At 30.4% G+C, this 17747-nt stretch overlaps 1 protein-coding gene across 1 annotated transcript; it reads left to right on the top strand.

Moving 5' to 3' along the window:
* The first annotated feature begins 11263 nt into the window (after positions 1-11263).
* Positions 11264-16963, top strand: LOC131596640 (protein ACCUMULATION AND REPLICATION OF CHLOROPLASTS 6, chloroplastic). Its single transcript, XM_058869362.1, has 6 exons — positions 11264-11848; positions 11948-12172; positions 13907-14167; positions 14282-15239; positions 15413-15540; positions 16509-16963. Exons 1-6 carry the CDS (start codon positions 11333-11335, stop codon positions 16797-16799), a joined length of 2379 nt encoding a protein of 792 aa, XP_058725345.1. The 5' UTR covers positions 11264-11332; the 3' UTR covers positions 16800-16963.
* The last annotated feature ends 784 nt before the right edge of the window (positions 16964-17747 follow it).

Raw genomic sequence — 17747 nt, 5'->3', positions numbered from 1 at the left:
TTATTACAAAAATAATATTAGTCTAAGAATTTGATTAAAAATTATTGTTTTAAAATGTGTTTTGAAATTTTAAAAAAAAAAAAAAAAAACTTCCTCTCACCCCTTTATAATTTTTAGGAAATCTTGCTCTCCTCTAAAAATATGTCCTTTCTTGTCAAATTCACTAAAAGAAATCAAATTTCTCTTAAGATCTGGTATATACTTGACACCAATCAACAACTTTATTGACTCATCGTGAAGCTTAAATCTCACAGATTCAATACCTACAATTTTAGAGGCTTTGTTGCTTTCCAGTAGCATTGATCCACCATCTTGATCACATTATTCCTCAACCAAGTTTTTGTTTGGAGTCATGTTCCAAGTACACTCTAAATCCAAAATCCACTCCTTGCTAGAGTTGTTGCTTGAAATCATAAGGACATAAGATGATTCATAATCATCTTGTACAATGGTTACATTTCTATTATCCTTACCTGATTACTCAGAAGTTCAGGAAACAATTTTCTTGTATGACCCTCATTCTCAGTGATAACACCCAATAGCGGGAGCATTACCATTGTAAGACTTGTATAGATCTTTACCTTTCATTGTTCAAGGAACAATTTTCTTGTATGACCCTCCTTCTTAGTGGTAACACCCAATAGCATGAGCATTACCACCAAAAGGAAAATCCAACCAAATGTAGTTTCAATCATAACTACTATGGAGTAGATTTTGTACTTTGAAATCTTTAACCATTTAGCAGGGAGTGGGTGATTTTTCCAACTTAGAAGGAAACCAACCACAAGTCAAGCTGAAATGTGAGAATTTCAGTTGTGCTATTACTAACTATGCCACTTACAGGGGACTTTCATGATAAAATAATTTTAACTAAAAGTAGAATAGAACCAAAATAGTTAGCCAAAATACAACCCTTATAATGTAGCATCATTCTGTTTGTTTTTCAATTATCAATAGGTTTTTACATGAAAACAGAGTTCAACTTTATGTCTACAGTCAAGTCATAATACAAAAGTTTGTTGAACATGGACTTCATCTTGGTTTAAGTCAGTGATCCATTGAGCTATCTATGTGATTATATTAGCAAAGTTGAGTGGGCCTATCTACTAGATATAGTGGTTATACTATTATAAACTTATTTTTGTTGTGTATGCTACCAGCCAATGTTGAAGGGTACATGCTTAAGGCTTTTTAATTTCTTATTTGGATTGAGCCAATCATTAATGTTGGTCTAGTTAAATATTTTGCTCAAACCTTTAGTCATTACACTGTTGGAACTTCTATAACTAAAATAAGTTGACCTTTGTCTACATCATTTGAATACTTAACCAGTTAAGGTTAATCGTTTTGTGAATATCCTACATTCCTACTACAATCTGGGGGTATAGGGCTAGCAATAAGGAAAGCTACAGTGCATTCAACAATACTATTGTAAACAAATCGATAGCTAAATGTATCTTTCTTGAAGAGTGTAAGGTTCTCAAATGCTCTCAAGTTTGAGAAAGTGTTTAAATTTTTAACTTTTTGGAGTTGTCAAAGTTAGACATACACTTCAAATAAATCAGATAGAACACGTTGATTGTATGCAACTCAAAGAATTAAATAAAAGAGCCATAACAGCATCCTCCTTAATACTTATATTGGAAAAAACAACATTCATTCATTCCAAATAGTTTACAAACTAAATTTTGATAATTTTTTCTTCATTTTCTTCCTTAATCAGGGTTTTATAACTAGTACCATAAAAATCCTCCATTTAAAACAAAACACAGAGAAGTGCACTAATTTAGCTAAGGCTCTAGAAAATTCTCAAAACTAAGGCTCTATAAATTGAATTTGGTATAGCAGGATATAATACAATTAATTAACCATATAAAAATATAAAAAATATAAACATGCTGGCTTAGAACATTTATCAAACAAGTTATGATCAAAATAACAATAAAACTAAACTCATCTGAAAAACTAACAACTAACCATTCTTATGAGCAATACCCCAAGCTTTGCCATGTTTTCCATCATGCAAACAACATACAAAATAATCAACAAAAAAACGAGAATGTAAAATTGAAGAGAAAAATGAAATGGGAAGAGAACCTTATAGAGATAGAGCTTAGTGATCTCGTAAGAAACTTCTTTTTAGTGAGTCCTGGCCACGTGGTTTCTGATTTCACAACTAGGCAATAACTTAGCCACCTCGAAAAAGTTTTTCTTCTTTCATCACTTGGATTTCTTGGCAGTAGTGGAAGCAACATCAGGGGAAGAAGGAGAAGGAGTGGAAGATGATAGGGTTCTGATGAAACTGAGGGGTGATTTGAGTATTGAAGAGTTTCGAAGAGCGTGAACTTTGGTGCCCAACGCAGTCGACATAGCTTCAGAACTTCCTTTCTCCGACAGTTATAGCCCAAGAAGGGTAAGACAACCACAACGACGGGTTATTGTAATGAAGGAATTTTTTTTTTTGATAATAGAAAAGGAAATTAGAATAATTTTTTTGGCTAAACTATAGTTTTTCAATCTACTTAATATAAATCCAAGGTTGTCATGATGACAACCTTGGATACAACCCTAACCTTAAATCCTAGGTGGCAACATATTAGAAACCTTAATCCAATGTGGCATCATATTAGAAACCTATTAAAATTATGAATTTTTATCACTTTTTTATTTTTCACATCAAATCACATTTATCCAATCTAATATCCTAATTTTAATATAATAAATAAATAATTTGTAATAAATTGTCTCACTACCAAAAAAAATAATATTTGATATTAAAACATTTGAAGTCAATACTTTAATATGTACAATTTTATATTATTAGCTCATAAACTTAGTTTATTTTAATAATATATAATATTTGATTTTATTTACTTATATTTGATTAAAAATAACCGATTGACCAACTAGAACTAATATGAGTAAAAAAAAAATTATTAGGGCAAGATTTTATTAAAAATAATTAGTCAATATTTTTATTGATTATTATTATTCATTTTATAGATATAAACTTCTACATGAAAAAAAACAAATTTCATAATTCTAGATTTTTTTATTTGGCTAAAATATATTCCATAAATAAAAACAAATTTCATAATTCTAGATTTTTTTATTTGGCTAAAATATATTCCATAAATATTCTTCATTTGCAATACTATGAAATTATTATAATGAAGATAAAAGTAAATATATTTTAATTAGAATATAAATATTTAATTATTATTAATTAATAATAGATTTTAATTGGTAAAACGGTGATTTACATTTTTTTTTTGTAACATATGAGTTACAAAATAAGAGTTATTGTCTTTTTAATAATCATTCTTATGGTTATAAATACATTGCTGGTAGATAAGTTTTACATGTCTGTACTATATATTTTGTTTTAGGTCTTCATCATTCTCTTTAAATAAGGTTGAGAGTTGAGACAGTACTTCATTTTTTATTTTTTATTGATATTTTCCTTTCTTTTTCATATGTTTAACTATTATTTGATTTATATGACAAGTAACTCAACTTATTCTATTGTAGTAATTATATATATTTAAACTATTTTTTGTTGCAGTATATCTTCATCCTCTTCTACCCAAACAAAGACAAGGTACCTACTTTTTTTTGTATCGATGTTTTATTTCCTTTTCTTATTTTTCACTATGTGTTAACTATTCTTCAATTTATATGACAGACTTATGATTTAATTTACTTTATTATATCAATTATCTAAATATTATAACTATACGGTTTTGTAATAATTTTTTTATAGGATTTTGTGATATAGTTTTCTCTACTATTTCTGGCTGACGTAAAGAAGGAAGAAGAATTATTTTGTTTCTACTTTTATATTCTTATTACTTGAGAATCATGTGAAAAATCATATAAGTATCTGTCTCTAACCATAATATATTGAAGGTCTTGAATTATGTTACAAATGATTCTAACAATATTTAAATATGTTATTTTGTTCTGCATTATTTGAATTTCATAGATAACGGTAGTATTATTATTATGATAAATTATATTAATTTCTCATATAAGTAATATTTATATTTTAATTATGAATGTGATTTACTTGCAAGCATGTTGTTGCAACAGTAAATTGAATTATTGTTTCAATTGTTGTAACTTATCAAAATCGTCAATTTTGTCTTTTATTATTCCAAATAATTGATTCGAAATTGTAATGTTTAAAAATGGATAATAACGATATTAATATTAACACTATATAATTATATATTTTTGTCATCTTTATTTTATTAAATATTAAATTAACACTATATTAATACATAATAATAATAATAATTACTAATAAAAAATACTAATAATAATAAAAACATAATATTGAATCATCTCTATTAATAATAATATTATAATAATAATATATAAAGTTTAAATTATACAAATTTATTGAAATAAATAAATATAAATTTGATGCAAAGAATAAAATAGGGATACCATACTAAACAACAAAATAATTGAAATCAACAATTATATTCTACGGCATTGAAATAAATAATTAAGTTCGATTAAATTTTTTAACCGCTCAAATTATTAAAGTCAGTTTTAAAATATCAATCAATTAAATTCAGTTTTAAAATATCAATCAATTAAAATCGGTAAAATAAGCATTTATACAAAGAATTAAATTTGGTTTCATTGAAATAAATATTTAATTTTGATTAAATTTTTTAACCCCTCAATTTATTAAAATCAGTTTTAGAATATCAATCAAGATCGGTTTACTTTGACAATTTATTTCACAAATCTGTATTCCTTTAAAATTTGCACAATATTGGACGAGTAAGATCTTAAATCAAATGATTAGAGTCATATTTTTTTCCCAATGATCTTACAAATCTTTGAGATCAAAATAGCAAATCATAAAAATATAATAATCTCACGGATTATTGGGAACATAACTAAGCGAAAAGAATTTACTTACATTATAATTTAAATTTTTTTCAAACTATTTCTTCCTTTAAATAGTTTAACATTATATTACTCATCTTTCTATTACAGATATGATGTATTATTATTTTTGTGATATGATATTTTTCTCCCTCTTAATAAATATATATATATATATATATATATATATATATATATATATATATATATATATATATATATATATATATATATATATATATATATATATATATATATATATATATATATATATATATATATTTCTACCATCCTTTTTTATTTGTGTTCATTTTCTCTAATAAGTATATCATTACCCACACCCAAAATATAAATCTTTTTTATTTTTATATATTCTTTATTTTTCATTTGACATGTGTCATCATAATTGTTGATTTTTTTTGTTGTGTAGGAAAACAAAATATACATATTTTTCTCTAATAGGTATATCATTACCCACACCCAAAATATAAATCTCTATTATTTTTATATATTCTATATTTTTCATTTGAAATGTGTCATCATAATTGTTCATTTTTTTTTATTTTTTGTGCAGGAGAACAAAATATACATATTTTAGATTTATAGGTCAATTTATAAAAGTTTTGTTTAAAAATATGTGTCGAATCACCCATTTTTCCATGTATTTTTATTGAATTTTTGATATTTGTCATCCGATACTAAATATTTTTAATGACAATAACATCTCAATACCTCAAAATTTGCAAAATTATGTATACCATTAATAATATGTTTTCTTTTATTTAGATTATTTATTTAAATAATGATTACATCATTTTAAGAGATACTGAAAACATATGAGAATGTATTGATTTTTAAGTGACAATTTTAATTTGATAATAAATATTTTAGTGATAATAACAAGTCATTAAAACAAAACTATTGTAATAAAAAAAATAAAAAAAATAAAAAAAATAATATTAATAAAAAATATCATGATATAGTAATGTAATTGTTAAAAATTAACATTAATAATAATAATAATAATAATTATTATTATTATTATTATTATAATAACCTACTTAATATAATAATAAAAATAAAATATTAACTTTTAATAAATATTATAGTTTTCAATCTTAAAATAGCCGTGCATCGCACGGGCCAATAATCTAGTTATAGTAAATGATAAATTGTAATTTTTTTGCATGTGTGGCATGAGACATATTGATTTATTATTATCCATGTCATTTTATAAATTAATTATTGATTAATATTTTTTAAAGTTATTTTAAAAATTGATATAGAAATAAATTAATCAATTGTTAAAACTTAATAATTAAGCTTAAGGCACATCTCTCAGTTAACAAGCTTATGTTAGTTGATGTTAGTGAACCATTTATATACATTAAAATTAAATTAGTTCATGAGTTTTGTAGGTAGTCGCGACTATATAGTAAGAAACATTTTACTTAGCATAATAATAATAGATAATAGATAGATATAAGATAGGAGGCCAATAACATACATATCAAGAAAGAAGAATTAAATGCATTCAACTCACTCTTCCAAAGCAAGTTTCATGGTCAAGAGGTTATTTAATCATAAATTTAAAGAAAGGAGCACATAAATCCTACTTGAATGCTTAAGGTATATTTCACGATTGACTCAAAATGTTAACATAGTAAAAAAAACAACTATGTAAGTTGAAAATCTAATCTAATACACAAGGCATAATGTTCATGACATAAATCTAAATCCAAAGTCACTACAAAGCATTAACTTGCTTGTGCTTCACTGTCTGTTGAACTTGTTAAGGTTTGTGAAGTTTATAATGTTTTTACTACATTTGGGAGGTACCTCAGCAACGCTTGTGAACTCCACTTTTTTTTTTTGAGCATCTACTAAAGGCAAACCTGCAATAATTTATATGAATAGATCTATCAAAGCATGCCAGAGATCAGTCCTAAAAAAGCTTCCATACTCATAAAGTGCAAACTTTATTATTTTCGGTGCATAATGTTTTATATATTATTGCCACAACAAATTTCATCTGGTTTATTGAATAGTGAAGCTTCTAAGCAACACATATATAATTGTTATATATGCAAAGTTAACAAATCATATAAATTTTACTGAAAAAGACAAAGTTTACCTCATACAAAAAATAAAAGCATTAAAATTCATGAGCATATTCAAGCTCCCACTTGAGCTCAATATTAAAAGTAATTAAAAATAAGCATTATAGTACCATAATAACACTTGCATGGAAAATCCCCACTGATATGTAATACCTTTATTTACATACACACTACACACTTAGAATTGATGAAGCATACTGTGTTTTCATTTTCTAGGTTAGAGTCTATTACTTTGATCAAAAGGAAAATCCAACCAAATGTACTTTCAATCATAACTGACGTGGAGTAGATTCTGTACTTTGAAATCTTTAATCATTTGGAGAGTGAATGATTTTTCCAACTTAGAAGAAAACCACCCTAAAGTCAAGCTGAAATATGACAATTTCAATTGTACTATTACTAGTTATACCCGTTACAGGGACTTTTCATAATAAAATAATTTTATCTAAAAGTAGAATAGAACCAAAATAGTTAGCCCAAATAAAACCTTTATAATGTAGCATCATTCCCTTTGTTTTTCAATTATCAAGAGCTTTTTACATAAAAGCGGAGTTCAACTTTATGTCTATAGTCAAGTCATAATACAAAAAGTTTGTTGGACATGGACTTCATCTTGGTTTAAGTCAGTGATCCATTGAGCTATCTATGAGATTTTATTAGCAAAGTTGAGTGGGCCTATCTACTAGATATAATGGTTATTCTATTACAAACTTCCTTTGGTTGCGTATGCTAACGGCTAATGTTGAAGTGTACATGCTTGAGGCTTTTTTATTTCTTATTTGGATTGAGCCAATCATTAATGTTGGTCTAGTTAGATATTTTGTAGGACTCCGCAGAGACGGAACTAGAAAAATTGAGAACTGGGGGCAATTTTTGCATATAAATTTATGATTAATTTTCAATTTTTTTAGTTTGAAATTAAAATTTTTAATCTATGTTTAAAATAATTTATTAATTAAAATACTATATTTAGAAATAATAAATAAGTATCATTTACACCAAAAAAATATATTAAATAAATAAATATTATACACCATGCGCGCTTCCAAAAATACCTTTATGCTTTCAGAGATGTATCTCCGGAAGCAACTTTTTTTACTCAAAAAATGCATGTTCCGTAGATGTAACTTTGGAAAAAAAAATTAAATTTTGGACAAAAAAATGTATCCTGATATGTATCTCTGAAAACAGAGATAAGAGGATGGATTAAGAAACTCTCTAAATAAAAAATGTAATGGGGACACATGTCTACAATGTCTACAACATGGCTCCGTCTCTGGGACTCCGTATGTTCAAGAGTAGGTTAATATTTAAAAAATGTAATGGGGACACATGTCTACAATGTCTACAACATGGCTCCGTCTCTGGGACTCCGTATGTTCAAGAGTAGGTTAATATTTTGTAGGTGTATCTACGGAAGAAATCAAATATTTTTTTAAAAAAACTTGTAACAAACTCGTGCATACGTACGAGTTCTTGTCTGGTTTGCGCATTTGTTTTATAATATATTTATTTTAAATAGAAGGTTAAAAAAATATTTAAATCAATAATAAATTTTTTCGTATATAAAAATATTTAGATCATTAATAATTTTTTTCTGTATACCATTAAGAAACATGATTTTTATAATGTAGAATAAGTACACGCCACGCTCTAGGTAGAATTGTTTTTATTTAGTGCAGTACATTTTTTAACCTCTGATTACAGGAAAGAAAAAAAACTCATAAAAACAAAAAAGTGAAAACAAAATTGAATTGTGATTAAGATTGCTATAACTCTATGGCCACAAATGAAGCAATTTGAATTTCTATTAACTTCATTAATAAATATAGAATTTATCAGGAGCAACAATTATGATATCATTACTCAGGAGATTCAGCCTTGAATTAAATCCTCACTCACATTGCCATAGCATAGAGAAAGCTTCCAAACTACACATTATTGTTTAGCTTGCTCAAATAATATTAAAAGAAAGAACATATCAGTTGTGTTATGACAAACAAATATATAATGAATAAACATCAACAATAGTGAATATTTATACTGAATTTAATTTGCTCTCAAATGTTAAGTAAATGCTTATAACTTTTACCAAGCAAGAATTTGCTCTCACATGTTCTCCTTGCTCTCTTTTGTCAACAAAATCCAACTTCTAAGCAAGATGGAGTGATCATATCTCCATTGCTCCCGCTGCTACAAGTACTTCGTTTGCTCACCTTCCACATAAACCATAAAAGCTAATAGAATAATCACCAACCCAAACCCAAACTCCAACAATCTCATTTTTATCATGGAGTCAAGGAATATTAATCGCCAACGAATCCTTAGATTTGCAGGAAAAGAAGAAAGTCTTTGTCGTTGAAATCAACTCCATCATTGTAACACGAGAAGAAACACCTTGAGCAGTTTTAAGAAATCCTTTGACCATCCTAAGAAGAACATGATTATAAGATATAAAATATACACTACTATGAAACAATCAAGAAGATAGAAATATGATTAAACTTGATAAGAGGAATTGAACTGACATTGATGGTTGCTCAAGCTATTTGGAGAAATAAGCATTACCACCTAAAATCATCACCAGCACAAACAAGCTGCTTCATAATCTCCTTAACCTATCAACAATCTTCACCAAATTGCAATAATCATCAAACACAAATGAAAAATTACGATGAAAGATAGAAGTGAACAAAACCACGAGAGCAACATTTTTGTGTTTCTCATTGAGTTTGTTGGCGAGGTTACGGAGCACGGCCGCCGGCATCACCGATAGAGCTTTCGCCCAATATCTTCATTTCGTTCATCTTCATTTGAATGGAATACGTTAAATGGAATAAGTTAGACACCCAATCATTTCCTTCATCTTCATTTCCTTCAATTTATTTCAGAAAATTTGAATGGAATAAATTGGCCACACAATCTCTTCATTTCATTCATCTTCATTTTTAACCACTATCTTCAACACCTCATTTTTTTGATAACAGGGCATTATACATTTCAAACCAGATAAATCCTTAGATGATGAAAAATCTACAAAATAGATACCCATAAAATCCATTAAAAAGCAAAGAATCAGAAGAAAAAGAAAAATAGAGATTGAAAAATGAACTCAGTGAAATCAAAGCATTTAGATATCTAACATGAAAAACCTAAATCTAATCCCAAGAATAATCAATTGTTCAACTTTTAAGCTAACATCCGATTTTACATCCAGTTATTCAAAACCATAAAACTACATAATCAGTTAATCACAAACCTGATGTGGTTGTCGCTCTTATCTTTGCTTTGTTTTTTCTCCTTTCTTTACCCAATACTTTCAAACATAAAAAAATAAAAGATGGGCAAAAAGTTTGGAGCTTTCACCGCAAATCTATCACAGCAAAACCGTAGACCGCCGGAAACATCATAGCCGCCGCTGTTACTCATATTCTGACTGGTACCCCTTTTCTCCTTGATATCACTTTAAGAGGGGTTTCTTTAGAAGAGAGAACCATGTGTGGGAATCTAAAGAGAACCATGTGTGAAAAGAAACAGGATATTGGAAATGACAAGAGAGGGTGGCGTGAATGGATGTTCATGTCTGCAGAAGAGCATGCTTTTGCAAAAAGTAATTAGGATTTTCAAAAAATTTAGGGAAGAGAAGAAAAAGTGGTGGCAAATACCCATACCCATTTGGTTGCAATTTTTCAAGAAGAGAAGAAAAGTGGTGGCAGAAAAAGTAAAAAGGCTTTTGCTACTTAATTGAAATTTCTTTCACGTGTTTCAATTGGTTTCCAAGCAAATACCTTTGTTTGGAATAAACCACTAAAAAATATTATTGGCCCCAAAAATAATAATTTAGACTAAGATAACTAAAGGGTATTATGGTGAATTCCAGAACAATAAATTTTCTTATATTATAGATAAAAGGTATTATGGTGAATTTCAGAACAATAAATTTTCTTATATTATAGATACTTCCGGATGTGTATCTACGAAAACAAAGACATAATTCAAATTTTATCAGATGACTAAGAGTTTCAGGGTGGATTGAGAAATCCTCTAAAATTTTATTAAAAATAAACCAACATTTTAGAATAAAATGATAAACCAACATTTTAGAATAAAATGATAAGATAAAATTTAAAAAATATCAGTATTTTAAAATGATGAGATTTAATATTTTTTAAAATACTATTTAAAATAAAAAGTAATTTAATAAAATTTAAAATATCATTATTATTTTACTACACAGATAGTATAGAATCAGAAGAGATAGGAGAAAGGGTTTATAACTGACGTTTGAAGTTTTAAGCTACAGCGCCATGGATGCTGCGGTGGTCACCGGCGTTGCCATCGGTGTCGGGCTATCAACTCCTCGCCGTCTCACACGTTTCTCCAAAAAACCTAACCGCCTCCACTCATCCGTCTTCTCCGCCACCAGCAAATGGGCGGAACGACTCATTTCCGATTTCCAGTTCCTCGGCGACACATCTTCGTCATCTTCCTCCTCCGCCACCGCCGTTACTCCGACTTCTTCTTTCCCTCCTCAACTCGACTCTCCTCCCATTGAACGCCACGTGTTACTCCCTCTCGACCTGTACAAAATTCTCGGCGCAGAAACGCATTTTCTCGGTGATGGCATTCGGAGGGCTTACGAAGCGAAATTCTCGAAGCTGCCTCAGTATGCTTTCAGCAACGAAGCTTTGATTAGCCGTCGCCAGATTCTTCAAGCGGCTTGCGAAACCCTAGCTGATCCTGCTTCCAGACGAGAGTACAATCAAAGCATCGTTGATAATGTTGATGATTCTTCATTTCTCACTGAAATCCCTTTTGACAAAGTAACATTTCAATTTCATTCAATTTAGTTCAATTTGTTTATGTTACAGTAGCAATATTCTGATTTTTTGATTTTTGAAATTGAACTTTGTGTTTTGTAGGTTCCTGGAGCTCTTTGTGTGTTGCAGGAAGCTGGAGAGATGGAGTTGGTGCTTAGGATTGGTGGGGATTTGCTAAGAGAGAGGTTGCCGAAGACGTTTAAGCAAGATGTTGTGTTGGCTATGGCGCTTGCTTATGTTGACATTTCAAGGGATGCTATGGCTTTGTCTCCAGCAGATTTCATTGTCGCTTGTGAGATGCTCGAGAGGGCATTGAAGCTTTTGCAGGTGAGTCATAGTACCTCGTCTCACGCCTATAATAGTGTCATTTACTATCACTAAAGCCCTGTTTGATTTAGCTTCTAGGATGTCAAAAGTCTTTAGATACTTTTAGACTATGAAGCGCCGACACGCCATTCAGAAGGCGTGTCGCCGCGTCGGACACATATCGGACACGGATACTCGTACGACACGTATCTGACACGTTTTTGCGGTGTCATGCCATTCAGAAGGCGTGTCGCCGTGTCGGACACATATCGGACAAGGATACTCGTACGACACGTATCTGACACGTTTTTTTTTGTGTCCAACGAAAAAAATAATTTAATTGCAGCGGACACGGATACGACACCTTGTTTCAAATAAAGGACACACCAAACTAAAAAAAAAATAGATTTAAAAAAAAAAAGCCCAACTCAATAATTATCAAATTTTTATTTATAAAAATAATAGGGTTTTTTTACCTTTCATATTTCACTTCTCCACTATAAAAATAACAAAATTAGGATTCCTATTTTCTTTCTTATTCTAGGACTTAGAGGTTGGTAATATGGAGTGACTATGATATGATTTGTATTAATTTGTTTTTGTGGATTTATGTCTTTTTTTATTGAAAGTACTAAGTTTAAATATATATATATATATATATATATATATATATATATATATATATATATATATATATATATATATATATATATATATATATTTTGCTTCTTGTTTTATATATTATATTAATATATAAAATATATATAGCCGTGTTCGTGTCCTATGTTTTTTATATTAGCGGGGTCCTCGTATCCGTGTCCGAGTCCGGGCTTCATAGCTTTTAGATGATTGATTGATTTTAGACAAGTTAAATGAGTATTTTTTTTTGAGAAATTTGAGATGTATAAGTGAATTTCAACTTGTATGGAAAATGCAATTGTTTGAAAATTCCTAGATATTTTATGACTCTTTTAATATTTCAATTTTTACTAGTATTTGTTGAAAACTTGTGATCCATACTTGACTCTTAAGAGTAGTAGAATTCTTCTACTGTGGAGTGTGGTCAATGCCCCCTTCACGCAATTCCTAAGTATTCAGAATTTGCATTTATTAAAATAAGAGAACTTTTTAAGTAGAGCCATACAATCCAGTGTAAAGATTTGTTACGAAACTGAGTACAAAAAAAAAGCATAACTATTTGGGATGGTTCAATATAAAAAGTAATAACTTACTCTCACATACTATACCAATCATAATTGCTTAAGCAACTCTAACAAAATCTTTTTAATATCAAAGAGTTTTTCTTTTAAGTTTGCAATGTATTAGATTGTATGCTGTATGTTTTTTTTTATTAAAAATGTTTATTGTTTAATGAATGTCTGTGAATTACTTGTTAGTGGGAGTCGTTTTAAATTTTTTTGTAATCTTTCATTGCTGTATGTACTTAGTTTTCCTAATATGGATGCGATCTTACTCATCACTACTGCCACAAAATTAATATGGTTCTGTTATTGTATTATGTATGTGGAGGTAACAAGTACTAGGGTGAAAATCTGTGAATAAAAAACATTTGGCAAGTATAGTATTCCTTTTAAACTTAACTGCTGTTGCATTTCCAAAATCTACACAAGATTATTTTTTGCGTGTATTTAATGTGCAGTAAAAGTAAAATAATACGTATAGTATATAGCTTGAATACTTTGAAGTTGCAGTCCAGGGGATATATGCTTTCTAATGACTCACTTCATCATGTAGGAAGAAGGGGCAAGCAACCTAGCTCCAGATTTACAAACACAGATTGATGAGACACTTGAAGAGATAACCCCACGCTGTGTATTAGAACTTTTAGCCTTGCCTCTTGATGATGAGCATCGAGCACGGAGAGAGGAAGGTCTCCAAGGTGTCCGCAACATTCTGTGGACAGTTGGAGGTGGAGGAGCAGCAGCAATTGCTGGGAGTTTCACTCGTGAAGATTTCATGAACGAGGCATTCCTGCATATGAAAGCAGCCGAACAGGTGTTCATTGAATATTTTGTGCATGTTTTTCTTTCAATTTTCTTTCCCCCCCATTGGTTTTTGTTTATCAAGAATTTTCATCTCTTCTTATCTTCAATCTTTGTTTTTTTGAAGGTCGAACTTTTTGTAGGAACCCCTAGTAATATTCCAGCTGAAAGTTTTGAGGCGTATGGGGTGGCACTTGCATTGGTTGCACAAGCCTTCGTAGGTAAAAAGCCACATCTTATCCAAGATGCTGATAACTTATTCAATCAACTTCAGCAAACTAAGGTAACAAATATTAGGAATGCTCCCTCTCTTTATACTCCCATGGAGATGGAGAAGAGAGAGGTTGATTTTGCATTAGAAAGGGGTCTGTGTGCACTGCTTGTTGGGGAGCTCGATCAGTGTAGGTCTTGGTTGGGACTTGATAGTGACAGCTCTCCTTATCGAAACCCATCTATTATTGACTTTATTATGGAAAATGCAAAGGGTGATGATGAAGACAGTGATCTTCCCGGACTATGTAAATTGTTGGAGACATGGTTGATGGAGGTGGTTTTCCCCAGGTTTAGAGATACTAAAGACACAAGCTTTAAGCTTGGAGATTACTATGATGACCCTACAGTGCTAAGCTATCTAGAGAAGCTGGAGGGTGCTGATCGTTCACCCCTGGCTGCTGCAGCAGCCGTAGCGAAAATTGGAGCTGAGGCTACTGCTGTTATAGGCCAGATCCAAGCTAGTGCAATTAAAGCATTGAAGAGGGTTTTTCCTGTTAGCCCCAATGATAAAATCTTGACACATTTAGAAAATGGTGAGAAGAATAATTCAAGCCTTTCTGAAAATGATGATCCCCTGACATTCTCAAATCAGGATACTTCAGTCGATGTTGAGGTTTCGGGAATAAAAAATACTGCTGAGATAAATGATGGAAATTTTATTACTGACGAAATTAAAAATGCTAGTGTGAGTATCATGTGTGCTGGTGTAGTCATTGGACTCATAACTTTAGCTGGTTTGAAGTTTTTACCTGCTAGACCCATTCTTCAAAAAGTGCCTGGTTCAGCAATTGCATCAGATACTATCAATATAGGTACGGGTTTTTAGAATCATCTACTCTATTGGAGTACTAACAGATATTTTCTTATTTTTGAGATCGATTCTGTTATCACATCTGAAATTAAGTTTTTGTAAGTTCATGATGTAAGCTTCTGGCAATAGTTGCTTATTGTATACATAACTGATTAAACTGCACATGTCCTGTAGGAGATGAAGAATTAGTTGAGCAATTACCAAAAATGAATGCAAGGGTTGCAGAAGCAATAGTTCGCAAGTGGCAACACATCAAATCCCAAGCTTTTGGACCTGATCATTGCCTAGTAAGCTTGCAAGAGGTAAGGAATTTAATTGCTTTAAAATGGAGATGACAGTGAGTAATTACACGCCTCAATTTAGTGTGAATATGATCAATGCACTAGTAATCTGTTTTTCTTCTTCAGTCGTGTTAAACCTGACAATTGTGCAATAACACGTCTTGGTCACTTCATAGTTCATGCCAGACCTCTTGTGCAATTATGCGTGTTTATTGTTTTTCCTTTTCCTGAATCCAAATTTGGTATGACAGGATACCATTTAAGCTATGTTTTTTGAGTTTTTTCGGCATGGTATAAATCCTTTCATAAATTGAAAAGGAAGGAAGGAGTGAAACTAGTACTGTCGGGGCCAGGGGAGAATATTTCTATATTTGTTTGTAGGGAATTTAAAACTGGTTAATGGTTGCTAAATAATCATTTTGATGATGGAGTATACTCCTTACCATGTGCTTTGTTTTATGGGGGCTCTAGTCCTCCCCATTGAAAATCTCCCAAACTTAGGTAACTATTTTCTTTCTCTTCATGGTGTGCTTCCTCCATTTTCCTACCCTCACATGATAAAAAAGAGGGTGTTGGATTTTCATCTTGTCTACATTTCACAATAAAATCAAACTAATACTATTTCAGATTAGATTCCGGTTGAATTTTGTCAAGTATAAATAATACGAGCCCTTCCATCGAATGGATAGTAAATATGTGCATAAATGGGTAGAGTAACCTTTTCTTGTGTATGCATGCGGATATTGAGAACTGAGAAGAAACTTCTGAATCAACTGTTATGATATTATATTACTTGTGGGCTTTTCTTTCTCCTGGACAAGTACCGAGCATTAAACATTCCATGTTTTACTTCTTGACTGACTACTAATAAATTAATAATCTTGAGGCAGTGTTATTCCGTGAAATTTTCTGTTTGTTTTTTTTTGGATAAACAATTTATCTACCATCTTTGTATATATGAAGTTTCGCTTAAGTTTAAGTTCTGCTAGGTGTTGGATGGTGAAATGTTGAAGATATGGACTGATCGAGCAGCCGAGATTGCAGAGCTTGGTTGGTCCTATGACTACAACTTGGAGGATCTCAACATAGACAGTGTGACTATATCACAGAATGGACAACGCGCAGTGGTGGAAACAACTCTCAAAGAATCTACACACCTCACTGCTGTAGGTCATCCACAACATGATGCTTCTAACAGCAGAATCTACACAACAAGATATGAAATGTCTTTTTCAGGTTCAGGATGGAAAATTGTTGAAGGAGCTGTCCTTGAGTCATAATTAGGTTTTGTAACTTGTAATATATGTCAGGTTAGTACACTTGAGTGTCACTCTCTTGAGTCTATCTCCACTGTATTGTATGTACTTATTTTTTGGGCATTCTTCAAGCACTCATGTAGTCAGCCTGTAAATTTAATCAAATAATTATCTGGTTAGGATGTCAAGCATTTGTTAACTTACGATTGTTGGGAAATTTGAAAATGAAAGTGAATACGAAATGATCACAAACGGAAAAGTGTACTGTGGTCACTGTTTGGACAATTAGATAAGCAAAGTGAAAAGTTTGCAAGTTCAAGGATATTAGACTGAGTTTACCAATCAATGCTGAACTGCTTTTTAATTTTTCCCTAAGTCTGTATCATGTAAAACTTATCAAAGAATTTTTGTTCACTTTAATGAGAAGTCTAAACACTCAAAATATCACAAGAGAAGATCAAATCATTACTCCTTTTGAGTGTAAGATAAGATCAAATTGAAAAAAAAAAGGCCTTAAAGTTTATTTTTCGACTTTATTGTACCCCAAATTTGAGGGCTAAGATCATCATCTATGGCGTATTCAAAGCCAAATAGAACAAATGTTCACAAAACTTGTTTTTAGTTATAATTCAAAAGCCATTAGTTAAACACAAAATAGTCGACATTGTATGCCGGATGTCGAAAAAAATACAGTTTGAACTAATACATTTTTGCTCAAATATCATTTTGTTATTCTTTCCCATATGATAACATCATTAAGGTCCAAAAATGCGCATTAAAATATCAATTATGAGAGACTAATTCTTTTAATGAATCCCAGTTATTTTCGAAAGATTGGTCTTGCTAGTGGAGAATATTAATTAAAAAATAATTATTCAATAATAGATACATATATTAACAAGTTCTTAGTTTCACATGCAAGCATGGTTGTCAAACATTCATCATGGCACGTAGCTTGATAATGTACATCAT

The sequence above is a fragment of the Vicia villosa genome, linkage group LG4 (genome assembly GCF_029867415.1).
Source record: "Vicia villosa cultivar HV-30 ecotype Madison, WI linkage group LG4, Vvil1.0, whole genome shotgun sequence".
NCBI classification, from domain to species: domain Eukaryota; kingdom Viridiplantae; phylum Streptophyta; class Magnoliopsida; order Fabales; family Fabaceae; genus Vicia; species Vicia villosa.
Note: the sequence above shows the minus strand (reverse complement) of the source record. Positions and strands in the feature narration are given on the sequence as shown.